Below are 14,625 nucleotides of genomic sequence, written 5' to 3'. Positions count from 1 at the left end.
ATGTTAAAATATATATGTGCGTAACAGGAAATTCTCTTGTGCATTACAACAAACCAAAGGCACTTAAAGGGATGGGCATGCATGCATCTTTCTGGTTAGAAAGCTATAGAAATCCTTGGCAATTTGCTGGACAAATGTGGTGTTTCTTACAGCTTCTTCTTTGTTCCACCAGAAAGGTTTCTTAGATGTAAGTTTCTCTGAAGGGAGGATGAGGCGACGAAGGGCCCGGCCAGTGGTATCTAACAACAGGATAACATCACTCTGCAAATGATAAAAACAGTGAAAAGCTCAATATTTGTTTTTTTTTTTTTTTTTTTTTTTTTTTTTTTTTAAAGCAGCAACCTCTTGGCAACCTGACAGTGAAGGTTACAGTGATAAATCAAAACAAAGACAATATTGTAATACTTCAGAAATATCACAAAGACATTAAATGATTTTTCTTAATGAAGAATTTAAAATATTTGGTGGTTTTAGGAAGACATTTCTAAATATGTGATGCGGAAGGTATTCTCTTTAAATATTTTTATGTAAAAACCATTCCCTTTGAAATATAAACTAGTTGAACCATGATTCTGTTTTATTATCTAGTAATAAGGAAATTACAAAGATTGATGATTTTAAGAAGTTCATCTACCTGTACCAAAATTATACTTAGAGAATGCTCTGTTGAAAGCTCTCTTATATTGTGCATAATTAAAACTTATTTATCTTTTTCACAAATCCAGGTTCAATTTAGAAAATAGGTATAAAATAGATATAAAGATGAGTTGGCAAGAAATATGCAGGACTCCAAGAAACTAGCTAGTAATGAGTGTTCCTTCATTTAGAAATTCACCAAGCTTGAAGGACCTTTATAACTGGTGCTATAATAAAGTACAAACAACAGATTTCTGCAGCATTATTAATCATAGCTATGCAATGATTTAGTCTTTCAGTAATTAGGATATGTTTTTTAAGAAAATAAATAAACCTTATGTGTTGAAATATATGAACTGAAATCCATGAAATAAAAACTTAACATTGAGAAAGTCAGAAAAAATTAAATATTTTAAAGGGATGCAAAAAAGTTGGCTTTTTAGTTAAAATATAAAGAGGTTTGAAGATTAGACTAACAGGTTTGCAAAAAGGTACCTGCAAGTTATTTGTCAGACCTCATTGTTATGCAGGTGTCTTTTCTTTCTTTGTTTTATTTTATTTTATATTTGGGGCTCCTCCAGTTATCCTAACTCTTGTGAACTTTTAATTTCAAGAAGAATTTCTTTTGGAGAAGATAAAGTCACAAAGCACATGAATAATTAATAAAAACCCTGAAAAATATAGAAAACTATAAAATGTGAAGTGTTTGTTCATTTATTCCATAATATTTATTGAGGAGCTTATATTTAATATACAAAGAATACAACAATGAATTAATCATGACCCTTGCCTTCTGTCATATAATTTAGTTAAAGAAATAAGAAGAAATATTATAAAATGAATGATTCATCTGCAAATCTAGCATCTCAGTGTGGTTTTAATTTTATTTTACAAGCTAATTTTATGGAAGTGCTCAAGAATTAAAATAGTATTTGCACCATATAACTCACTTCACACCATATACTCTGATTTTTAGATGTATTAAATAATTTTACTGAGCATGTTAACAAAGCTTTAATTTCTTTCATAAACATCACCCTTAGAATGCATCATTCTGTATAAGATATAATTCTCCATTAAGAATGTGGGTTAGAAATATTCTTTTAAAAATTAACATATAACAAGTATCACTCACCACTACTTGACAGTTTTGAAAATGGTAATGATACCTTAGAGCTTTTCTTAAGAAAAAAATAAAATTAAGTTAAAAATTTACAATCTCCATTCTAGATTAAATATTTTTTGAATAAGCATTTTTTGATGGAAAAAATCTTTCTTGTATAATAAATATGTACAACATTAAAATAATTCTTAGCACTTAAGCAATTTGGAATAATATTAGCCTTTGTAAGCAAAAGGAAGTCCTAAAAATGTTTCATGCCTAAAAATGAGTAAGCATAAGAATAAGCAGTTGATTAAACAAATATGATCAAGCATAAAAATAAGTTAGTATCGTCTTCCATTTTTCTACCTTTTTAGGGTCTAATACATGTATTCATAACATGGCATAAGTGAACTGAAAAACTGTATCTTTCTAAGTGACAGAAAACATATATTTCCAGCCACTGCTGTATTTAGAATTAGTTTATAAGCAATTGGCAACATGAAGGAGTTCTATTGCTCCATCCTTTTAGATGTTAATGGTTTCCTTCTGTAAATGACTAATGATAGATTCTGTCTGGGTTTAAAAATAGAATTTTGCGTCACACATGAGTACATGTAACTGTGGCTTTGGCACTCCTTTAAGGGGGGCAGGGAGGAGACATAAGTGAGCAATTTTATTATGTTTGTATTTGACTGGGAGAAAAGTAACCTCTGGATGACCTCAATGTCCCTAAATCTGAAATTCTAAACTTTGTACAGATGTAATAAGTAATCTCATGGGGAGTGGGGGAAGGGGAGGGTCTTTATTTTTAGGCAAGGCAAAGTTTCCCTTTCCTTACTTAAGATTTTATTTTAGCAAGGAATTTTTGAACAACTTCTTAAACTAACCAGGAACATGCATCTGTAGCAAAGCTTTATGTTAAAAAGACAAGGAATAGCCGAATTCATGAAGTACTTCTCTAAAATATTTTTGCTTCATTTTCAGTTAGGGTAGAATGAAGAAGAAGGAATTGATGGCAGTCTACTTATTTTTCATTCCACTAGAATTATTTATCAGTTGTTAAATTTCACAGCTCTGTACTGTTCACATGAATTGTATAGGTCTGACATCTTGACAGGGGTAGATCATAAAATAGTTAAGATACCCTCTCTGGGAAAAGAGAAGGCAGTTTAGAGGACAGGTAGAGAGGAAGTATACAGATAAGGTGTGCAGGTCTGCTCAGGGTTCCGAAGCAGTTTTCTGGAAAACTTGAAACTGTGGCCAAAGGGATAAGTAAGGCAGCATATAAGGAGGCAAGGTGCTGGCTATGGAAGTCAAGCACAGCTTCACAATGAAAATCAGATTTTCTTTCATGAAAGTAATTGAAATTAAACAGAGTATTAATCAGCAATGTTACCAAATAATTGGATCTTTTGAGAAAATAAAACTCTTGCTGAGAACCTACAAATCTGGCACTTTTATTAAAAAATTTGTGTATGTAAATTTGACAGTTAATTTGACAGTTGAAAATGTGGCAGGACTGTTTAAATAAATATTCCAAATGTAGTCTCACCCAAATTTGACTGACTTACTAAATTGCAAACCACCAAGATATCATGTACCTTTTATGACAGATTGTTTTGGCTACAGAGTTAAATTCACTGGCATCGATACTTTGTTGAAAATCTATAAAGTAAAACCCTCATTCCAATTTTCAGGACATAAACTTTTATAAACAATATCTGGATATTTATAAATTCTGCTCCTAGGAGAAAGTAAAAGTAAAAATAAAAGAGTAAAAATCAGAAAAATACTTATAACTCAGAATTTATGATAATTTCTGGAGGCACAGACTAAAGTTAAAGTTGACTTATTTCCTCAATGAACTACTGACATATTATGCAATACTTTTCTCTTGATTAGTGAAAGTATTATTTCTTGGTAGCACTTCGCTGTTTAAATATTCATAAGTAACAACACTGCATTTAAAAAATATTTTCCTATTATAAGTACTTGTTAAGTTTTCAAACTAATCTTTTTCCCCAAATCTGTAGTGAGGGACAGAGTAGGTGATGTTTAATTCTGGTAGGGTCAATCCAATATGCTGTGAATCTCAGTTCTACTATGGGCTTGCTAGACAAGTTATGTGAAGTCTGAGCCTCAGTCCTCTCATATGTAAATGTGGCTAAGAGCTACCCTCACTGGGCAGTTGGAAGAATAACATGAGTAAGTAAGCAATCTCTTACATGTTATGCTGTCAGCATTTAACAATTGATCCTTATCTTTGAGACATTCATCACTTGCATTCCTAGATAGCACGCTCCTCAGTTTATCCATCTACTCTACTGCTCATTCATTTTCAAACTCCATCATTGATTCTTCCTCATCTCCTTGATTTCTTAATATTTTACTGCCCCAAGGCTTAGTGTTTGAACTTCTGTTCTCTATTTACATTCACTCCCTTGGTGAGTTCTTTCAGTCTCATGGCTTTAAAGAACATTTATTTGTTAATGAATCCAAAGCTTGTCTATCCTGGTAGGAGCTCTCCATTGAACTCCAGTCTTATCATCTATGTGGATATTTAATGGACATCTCAAACTGAATCTAGTATCATCTGAGCTTCCCTCCCAAACTGATTCCTTCCCCATCTTAGTCAATGGCAACTTCAAGTTGCTCAGTCCCTAAATCTTACGGTTGTCCTTTACTCTCTCTCTGACCCCATATATTGGCATTGTTAGGAAATCCTGTTGGTTCTACCTTCAAAATATTTCTAGAATCTGTCATTGCTTACGAGCCCCATCCTCCTCCAAACCACCATATCTCTTAGTCTCCCTCATTGTGTCTTAGCACCTGCAGACTATTCACACAGAGCACCCACAGAAATCCTTTAATCATGCTAGCTCCCTGCTCAAAACCTCCTCCTGTCTTCCCCTTTTACTCATAGTCAGGACCCAGAAACTTCAACGGCCTACAAGACTCTACACCAGTGGTGCCCAGCCTTTTTGGCACCAGGGACCAGTTTCGTAGAAAATTGTCCCGCTGACTGGAGAGGTGGGGTGGGGGCTGTGTGGGGGTGTGGGGTGGGGGCTGTGTGGGGGTGTGGGGTGGTTTCAGGATGAAATTGTTCTATCTAAGATCATCAGGCATTAGATTCTTCAAGGAGTGCACAACCTAGATATCTTGCATGTGCAGTTGGGCTCATGCATCTATGAAAATGCAATGCTGTGGCTGATCTGACAGGAGGTGGAGCTCAAGCAGCAACGCTTCCTTGCCCACCCCTTACCTCCTGCTGTGTGGCCCAGTTCCTAACAGGCCAGGAGCCAATACTGGTCTGTGGCCTGGGGGTTAGGGACCCCTGCTCTACACAGCCTGCTTCTCACCACCCCCTTCACTTTGCCCCTACTCCAACCCACAGTGTAACCTCTTTATCTCACCTCCTCCTGCTTCCCTCTTATTCAATCTTCCATATTACACTTCTTTAAAGTTGAAGAGGCATGTTTCTAGCCTCTGGGCCTTTAAACCTACTATTCTGTTTGTCTAGAACTCTCTTCTTCCGGATACCCATTCTCCTCTTCACTTCTCTAAAATCTTTGTTTAAATATCCCCCTTTCAATTAGGCAATCCCTGCCTGCCTTATTTTAAATTGCAATCTTATTCCCTGTTGTTTCTCATCTTCTAATTTAAGATATAATTACTTATTTTGCTTACTGTCTATCTTCCTACATCAGAATGCAAGCTTTTGAGGACAAGAGTTTTTGGGTAATTTTGGTCACTGCAGTATCCCCAATAGGAGGCACATGATATATATTTGTTGAATGAATAATACGCTTAGTGTAGCACTTGGTATATACTAGATAGATAATAGGTATACAAAAACATTACGCTCCTTTCTATTGGTATTGTATAGATTAACTTAGACCTTTAGAATTCTCACTAATTGAAATGCAATCTGTCTTCTGATCTATATGTTTTGTTTGGAGTTATTTTTAGCCTGACTCCGGGCATCTGTGCTTGTCACTAATACAATCTTAGTGCTTGTGCAATCTTAGTACTAATCCATAGTAATGATGGATAGAACTTGAGCATCATTAGATACTGATGGATCTTACTGTATTCCATTTGGTGTATTTACACGGCTGTCTCTACCAAAAAACATCATTCAGGTCTCAGATAAAATGTCATCTCCTAAAAGGTGATATCTCAGCACTCTTTTTAATACCATTCACCTTCTCAATTCCTCCTACCCCATTCCCATCACTCCCTTGGACATTACTCTGTTTCTATATGAAACAATTATCATTACCTGAAACTGGCATGTTCATTTGTTGGTTTACTTTTCTATCTCCCCAAAGTGAGTGGAAGCTTCATAACAAAGAATCATCTGACCTCAGATGTCAATAGTGTCGAGGTTGAAAAACCCTGACTTACCTGTTTCCAGATTTATAGGTCATGTTGAAGTCTCTAGAGAAAGCAAGATATTAGCCTGCCTTTGTGGTACTGATAAAATGCAACTCCTGATCCATCCCCTCCAGCTCCTCTCATTGATCATCATGAAAGCACATCTTTTCAGTTGTAGGTTTCTAATCACCCTTGCCTTTCATGTAAGTCATTCTTCACATCATTGTAGCCTGGTGTGCATTACCTGCTGCTCATGGAGAACCACTTGACCTTTGAGAGGACTTCCCAGCGGTGCCACTGTCATAAAAGGGTGCCAAACGCCACTGGCTGTTCTTGGGAAGATATCAAAAAGGTCCACAAAGAAGCCACTTTCCCCAGTCATATTCATAAAGTACAGGGAAGCAGGATTGCATGTAACTACATAGAGAGTATTTTGCTCATTTTCTGAAATGACAAAAACGTGTTAATTTTGTGGCTGGCAACCAATTTTCTAATTTGCCAAGAGGTCGAGTGAAAACTGAGTCATGAATACACAGCTGGAACACGGAGTTGGAGCTCAGCAGATGATTTGTATCACGGGTTGATTAGGCTGAAAAGACCATGACAAGCAACTTAGTTTCGACCCTAAATGTAGATAGGGTCACAACTATCTATCTGAAAAAAATGGATTATCTATTTGTTCCCCAAAGAATGTCATAATATCTTGTGATAAAACCATTAAATATTAAACAATCCTAAATGTCAGGCAATTCTTCCTTGTATGACAGTAACATGCTTAGTGCTACAGTGAAGGTCTGTTCTCTTGTTGGTTCAGATGGACACCAGCTGGTCAACATCTTCTATCTGCTAATCTTGCATTTTCCGGACAGTTACTAGCTCTTTAAGACTTTCTTGCTGTAAATAAGTAATTCCATTTAAAAAATCTTAGCTCTATGGATCTTATTTTCCAAACTTTTGTTCATATTTGAGTATTTCTTACTGTAAGATCTCTGTCTTTTCAATCTGGGTACCTAAGTCCATTTCCTTCCATTTGAAGAAGTCAGTGCTTCTTCAAATTTCAAGTGCCTATGAATCACCTGGGGATCTAATAAAACTGCAGACTTCAGGAGGTTTGGGATGGGGTTTCAGATTCTGCCTTTCCAACAAACTCCCAGGAGAGGCTAATGCTGCTGGTTTGAGGTCCTCCCTTTTGAGGAGCCATGCTCTGGACTAAGTTTCTCATAATCTCTTATGTGGGCACCGCTGAAGCAAGGGATTAAGCTACTTTTGCATAATAAATGGTATCAGCATCACTTATCATCCAGGAGGTATCTATTTTACAGCGGTCATATTTTCCAAACCCCAAATTAAGACATGAGATACGACAATAAGATACGTCATTTAAATTTGGGACTACCTCACACCTGCAATCCCAGCACTTTGGGAGGCTGAGGTGGGTGGATCACGAGGTCAGGAGATAGAGACCATCCTGGCTAACACAGTGAAACCCCATCTCTACTAAAAATACACAAAAATTAGCCGGGCGTGGTGGTGGGCACTTGTAGTCCCAGCTACTCAGGAGGTTGAGGCAGGAGAACGGCATGAACCTGGGAGGTGGCGCTTGCAGTGAGCCGAGATTGCGCCACTGCACTCCATCCTGGGCTACAGAGGCAGACTCTGTCTCAAAAAAAAATTGGGACTACCCTGAAAAATCTGGAACACATGTGTGTGTCTGTATGTGTGCATGTGTACCATATCTATATATTATATATAATGATATATTATACATATCACACATATATATATAAAGATACAGTAAATTTAAATAAATAAGCTAACTGATAAGAAACACAAGTCAACAGAAGCACTGAAAAAGACACACTTTATTAGTAGACGATGCAAACTGTAGATGTTACAGTGTCAATTACCAGAACCAAAGAATTTATAATTTATGGATCTTTTATAATGCTTCCATTATCAACACAAATACATTCTAGTCAACATTTATTGAGCACCTTCCTGCATAATATAGGGCACTGGGAATATAGTAAAAGTGTTAACAGAAATGTACTTAATAAACTCATTAACTATTTTCTCTTTTTGCAGGCATTAAATGCAGTTCAGTCTTTGTCTTAAACATACAGATACAAGATTGATATTTATCTTTTACCAATTTTAAAAAACTGTATATTTTTAAAAGCACATATTTTTATTTAAAATGGCAGATTTGTAGAATAAACTATATCAATAGAACTTATAGGCCAAAAAACAAGATACCAATTTTTGCCTCAACAATTCTCATCTTATCAAGTTAGAGACTCTCTCCCGTCCCCTAGCCACCACTTCTGTTTATATCACCTTAGTAACGGACAGCAGTTGAGGAACTTCTGCCAAAATGTACCCAGGGCCCACTGCATGAATCAGTAGGTAATGGCAACAGTCCAGAAGTGTGGATGCCAAAAATTCACATTCTTTATTTGCCATCCTTTACAATTAGAAGTTTAATGACTGCAAATCACTCCAGCCCTACTTTCATGGTTCATGTAATCACCAAACTGGAATCCCAGCCAAAAATCCCAGTGTTTCTCCTTTTTATTTTTCCCTTCTATTTTTAGCACATGCCTGGGTGTGTTTAACTTTGTGCTACAATTGTAATGAGAAACAGACATATGCATACAAACTCAGCAGTGCTTATGTGGACTCCACAATAGCATTTTGTTAGGTTGTTAGAGGAAATTAGTTCTAAATTACATATAATTGCTATCCAATCCAAGAATGACAGACACCAAGTCTATCATAAACTTTTTTGATGTCTAGAGATTATTTTAATTCCTCTTTTAAAAAAACATATGCAGTAAGGAAAGATCAAAAGAATAAGCGGACATACCATGTGATGTAGCAATGTCACAGATTATATTAACTTCATTCAGCGGTATTCTCCAGGAGGCACATTCTTCAGTAAAGTTTAGGGATCTTTCTTCATGTCTTTCTATTGGATACTCCTGTATATTTATAAGTGCTGGACCCTATAATAAAGCAGTTATCTCAGTTAAGACATTTTGGTTGTCACCAAAATGTAGAAAAGCTAAAGTTCTTCCAAAATATAAACTTTAAATTCAAGTATTTAATATCCTACTATCTCTTTTTTCAATTTATTGATAGGCTTACTACTCATAATAATCATCATCATACACTTGCATTTATACATGCTTTCACATGTGCTATCTTATTTCTCACTTTTTCTTTTTACTCACAAAAGATACCAGATGTAAAATCCTATAGCATTTCCATTTCTTCATTCCTTCCTAAGGCGAGAGCCAGTTTTGAACTCCAAGTATCAGGACCCAGAGCTGTCCAAACCAGGAGAATAATTTGCAAATGAATGAGCCAGAGCCTGATACATTTCCATTGTGAAGAAGGATTTTTATGTCATTACACAGAAATGTAATGGTTAAACCTGGGTATTTTAAATTAAATGCAAAACATGTGGCATTTGAAATTTTTTAAAAAACCAAACTTACTGATCATCACTAGTGTTACTTATGAAAGAGTATTTCACACATGGTGATAATTATTCAATATAAATATAAGCAGAGTACCTAATTTAATAATGTTAGAATATTAGTTCTGGGTACTTAGATATGACTTCTTGAAAGAACACTAGAGATGTAAGCAAAATTCCAGTGATTTGTATGCCCTACAGTCCTTAATCAAAAATGTTTGGACTAGATATTGGCATCCATGTCCCCTGCCCACCACCCCTCTTCTATGTAGTCTATATCTCAGGGGCTAGGGGAGTAAGAAACTGCATTTCTCATACTCCCTTTAGAAAGGGTGCTGGTGGCCAGGCACAATGGCTCACGCCTGTAATCCCAGCTCTTTGGGAGGCTGAGGCGGGTGGATCACAAGGTCAGGAGATTGAGACCACTCCGGCTAACACGGTGAAACCCCGTCTCTACTAAAAACACAAAACATTAGCCAGGTGTGGTGGAGGGCGCCTGTAGTCCCAGCTACTCGGGAGGCTGAGGCAGGAGAATGGCGTGAATCCGGGAGGCGGAGCTTGCAGTGAGCCGGGATCATGCCACTGCACTCCAGCCTGGGTGACAGAACAAGACTCCGTCTCAAAAAAAAAAAAAAAAAAAAAAAAAAAAAAAACAATAATAATAAATACAAAGAAAGCGTTCTGGAAATGATTTAGGTTTTGCCAATTAAATGCACTTGAATGAGATCTGGAAGGCAGAAAAGAGGTAGTGGCCATCTTCCTGCAGTGATAGCAGACAAGGAGGCTCTGACAAAAATGAACAGTCAGATTAGCACACGTCTGGGTGTGCTTCCCTTTGTCTTACTGTAAGGGTTGACAAACTATGGCCTGCAGGCCAGGTCTGACCCACAGCCTGTTTTTTTTTGTAAACAAAATTTTAGTGAAACACAGCCACTTCCACTTGTTTATGTACTGCCAAGGCTGCTTTTGTCCTATATGGCAGAGTTGAGTGGTTGCAACAGAATCTGTATGGTTACAAAGCCTAAAATATTGACTCTGTGGTCCTTTAGAGAAAACGTTTGCTGACGTTGCTCTACTGTGCTGACCTCAGCAGCAGCGATGACAGCAGAAGCAGAAATACTCATCTTGAAATTACAAGTCCAGTGTTGCCCCTCAACTTCTGTTCCTGCTGCCCTTTCTAATGATTTTACAGGCATCTAATTTCTCACAGTAAATTCCTTTCTGCTTGAAATACCTAGAGGGACTTCTATTGCAACTAGTGACTGATAGTTCTTTCCTTTACTTTCACATGAAGACTGAACCTGGCAACAATGTGTGGCTAAAAAGAGGCCAAAAATCAAAAAGCACAAAGTTTTAATCCTATCAGCATAAGACAAATATCACAGAGCAACTTTCCTAGGAAAATATGTAACATACCTGACGCTCATCATCCAATTAGCTCTTTAGAAATTCTATCTAGCCTGTAGGAATTGTCTACTGAGAGGCCAGCCTGATTAGAAAGTTAGAGAAGCTAAAATAACATCAGAAAAAACTATTTCTGAGATTGTTTGGATTATCTCCAGGGAAGATATAGCAAAGTTTATAAGGTATAATATTTTAAGAGAAAATAATGATGATATTAACCTTTATGTCTACATGATGCGTTTCCACTGGACACAAGAGCTTTTGCATCCCACTTCTTGCCAAACCAACTGTCCAGTAGCCCACGAACGTCTGTTCTGGCAGAGGCAACCTGTTAAGGATGATTTGCGAAGTAAATATTTCTTATTGTATCCAAGTCATAGAAAAACATAACAAGCCACCTATTACCAACCACACAAATAAATTTGAAGAACGCTTTACTTAGAAGTGAGTTATACTTCATTTCATTAAAAGACAGTGTATAAAATCATGTTTAAAATATACTTTAAGACAAAAAGGATCCCACATTTCAGAAATTCAGAAGGTAAGGCAAGGTCCTGTTTCTACATTAATGACAAATATAATTGATTTACATACAAAATCCTTTGAATTGCAGTAATTTAACATCTACATTTCTGGTAGAGTATAGGAAAACTTTTTTTAAAAGATTGGAGCAATCTATCAATTTTTTCAGTCTATTCTTTTTTTTTTGAGACGGAGTTTCACTCTTGTTGCCCAGGCTGGAGTGCAATTGTGTGGTATCGGCTCACTGCAACCTCCGCCTTCTGGGTTCAAGCAATTCTTTTGTTTTAGCCTTCCTGAGTAGCTAGGATTACAGGCATGTGCCGTCACACCTGGCTAATTTTGTATTTTTAGTAGAGATGGGGTTTCTCCATGTTGGTCCGGCTGGTCTCGACCTCAGGTGATCTGCCTGCCTTGGCCTCCCAAAGTGCTGGGATTACAGGCATGAGCCACCGCGCCCAGCCTTATTCTTTTAAATTTGGAATCAAATGATAAAGAGTACACGATACTACTAGTCCCACTTTGTATGTTGTATATGGCAAGTTTCATAGACTTTATTTGGGCATCTTAATTTTTTTACTTTGAATTAAAACATAAAGTACATACTAAAATGTCCAGATAAATATATCAGCTCTGCACGCATGTGTAACCAGTACCCAAAGAGGTAGAGCATTACTGGAATCCAGAAGCACCTGTGGGGCCACTTTCAGCACTAACCCACCAAGGGAGCTATATGCTGATTTCTAATGCCATCATTCTGTATTTAGATTCCCTTTTATTTAAAATGACTTTCAAATAAGGTGATTTGCCAAAACCAACATGGCAATACTAAAGTATAAAACGGCAGATAATTTTTTTTAAGTCTTCATTTTTTTTTTCTTTGAGACAGGGTCTCACTCTGTCACCCAGGCTGGAGGGCAGTAGTGCAATCACAGCTCACTGCATCCTTGAATTTCTGGACTCATGATCCTCCTACCTCATCTTCCTGAGTAGCAGAAACTACAGGCATGCAAAACTATGCGTGGCTAATTTTTTTATTTTTAATTTTTTGTAGAAGTAGTAGAAGCAGGGTCTTGCTGTGTTGCCCAGGCTGGTCTCAAACTCCTGGACTCAAGTGATCCTCCTGCTTCAGCCTCCAAAAGTGCTGGGATTACAAGTGTGAGCCAAGTCTTCACTTTTTAATCATACTATCTTTTATTTGAGTCTTTAAAATAGGAACCATTGATCTGTCATTTAATGCATTAGAAATTTAGTGATTCAGAGTTAAAAGCTCTCTAAAAATAAAATGCACATGGTTACAAATTGAAATGTATCCTTGGAATGAGTTTGATGATCATTAAAAGAACACATGTTTATATTTAGAAATTATTTTATTTACAGTAAAAAAGTAGTCTGACATAATATTTCCATATGCTTAATAAGATCATGTAAGGCTAAGATTTTTTTTGCATAAAAAAATGGAAGCAAACATTCTAGTAGAATATGCTTTTCATCCCTTTTGAATGCTAATGTTTATCACAAGAGGAAAGAAAAAGAAACTAACATTGAAATTCTTCTAAATCATATGACATAAATCTCTCAAAAGCACACACACACACTTTTGAATCTATCATCTAAAATATATTTTAAGTATCTGGACAATTATCTCAATTGGTGACCCACTTACTCCCATCTCTTCACCAGGAAAGAATGTGTGTGTGCGGAGGGTCAGGAGGAGGGTACTGAATTAGGGGAATAAAGGAGTCTTACAATTACTGTTTTCTTTCTTTTGAATGTAATAAAAATACATTTCTGTGTTAACAGGCCAGATCTTGAAAACATAGACTGGGATCTCTCTTTTAGTTTAGGGAATAAACTCTATTTTACACTTGCTTTCAGCAGTTCACCGAAGGAGAATTGGGTCTCCAAATGTAGAAACAGGAAAATAAAAGAAAGAGATACACTTAATATTCTGCCAGCATAGAAGACATAATGTAACAGACTGCAAGGGATTTGGGTTTTAGTTCTAGTTCTTTTATTAACCTACTATATAAATTTGGGAAGGGGAAAGTCCATCGTTTTCTCTAAGTATTAATTTCTTTCTTTTTTTGCCTTTTTGACTTTGCTTGACATTAATTTCTTCATTTGTGAAATGAAGGGAATGATCTGTAAAGTTCCTTACAGCTTGGGGAGTCTGTGATGATCAGGGAAGAGAGCAGAGAGAAGTGTCACTGGTAAGTTTTATAGTCTTGCATTGTCTTGATACTCTGAAGTGAAAATAAATAATCAGAATGAAAATATCTATACTTACCAACAGATCCCCTGACAGATACACATGCTTTATTAAAGCATATAAAAACAAACTCTGGATACATCCCAAATTGGTTCTTTGAAGACAACAGAAACAGTTTCACGTCTTGAAATTTAATTTAATTCAGGGGAGATCAATAATTAAATGATCTTTGGTTGATACGTAGCCTAAAAAATTGATCTAATATATTCTTTCATAAATCTTACAAAACTACCATACAAATGCTTTAAAAAAAAAACCTTCATCCATTTGAGAAAAAGTAACTTTGCTCAACTTTCAGGTTTTACTGACAACGCCAGGCATGTTCATAAAATCTGGTCTGAACTTGCCAACTCATTCTAAATAACAGTCATGGAAATTATACGTTGCCTGGCTCTATATAAAAATAGCACTGGCTGTTTGGTTGGCAGGGTATGGGAAGGACCTTCAGGTACCCTATATAGAATCTATTCCAGAACCACATAACATGATGCTATTGGCAGTAATGACTAAACTGAAAGACACATAACACAGGGTGTCGTGGAGTTACACAATCAAACTGACACCATTCTGTCCCTTGGTAACATGGGGTATTATTGTTTCTGGACTATTACTGTAGGCTCTAGGCTGGCCAAACTGAGGTAAACCCAAGCCCCTCATTTATTTTCTACTACTAAGACCTCCGAATAAGCTGTGGGAAAATTTGACCATTACTAACTTTCTCTCCCTTGGTAAGTTAGTAGTTAGGGGAAAGCGGAAGCATTATATTATATTTCGGTACATGAGCAAGCTTTGGAATTTGAAACATAATCAACATTAATTTAGGGGAAACTC

The 14,625-nt window shown here is 36.4% G+C and overlaps 1 protein-coding gene across 2 annotated transcripts in view; it reads right to left on the bottom strand.

Annotated features, from left to right (window-relative positions):
- Positions 1-14,625, bottom strand: part of VWA8 (von Willebrand factor A domain containing 8) — a 390,434-nt gene that overhangs the window by 130,490 nt on the left and 245,319 nt on the right. For both annotated transcript variants that reach the window (XM_023208911.1, XM_023208909.2), the window contains exons 27-30: positions 11,223-11,331; positions 8,985-9,123; positions 6,363-6,562; positions 151-261 (exon numbers count right to left, since the gene is read on the bottom strand). In XM_023208911.1, coding sequence (XP_023064679.1) covers positions 151-261; positions 6,363-6,562; positions 8,985-9,123; positions 11,223-11,331 — 559 coding nt within the window. The remainder of the gene's footprint in view (positions 1-150; positions 262-6,362; positions 6,563-8,984; positions 9,124-11,222; positions 11,332-14,625) is intronic.

Source organism: Piliocolobus tephrosceles, chromosome X (assembly GCF_002776525.5).
Source record: "Piliocolobus tephrosceles isolate RC106 chromosome X, ASM277652v3, whole genome shotgun sequence".
NCBI classification, from domain to species: domain Eukaryota; kingdom Metazoa; phylum Chordata; class Mammalia; order Primates; family Cercopithecidae; genus Piliocolobus; species Piliocolobus tephrosceles.
Note: the sequence above shows the minus strand (reverse complement) of the source record. Positions and strands in the feature narration are given on the sequence as shown.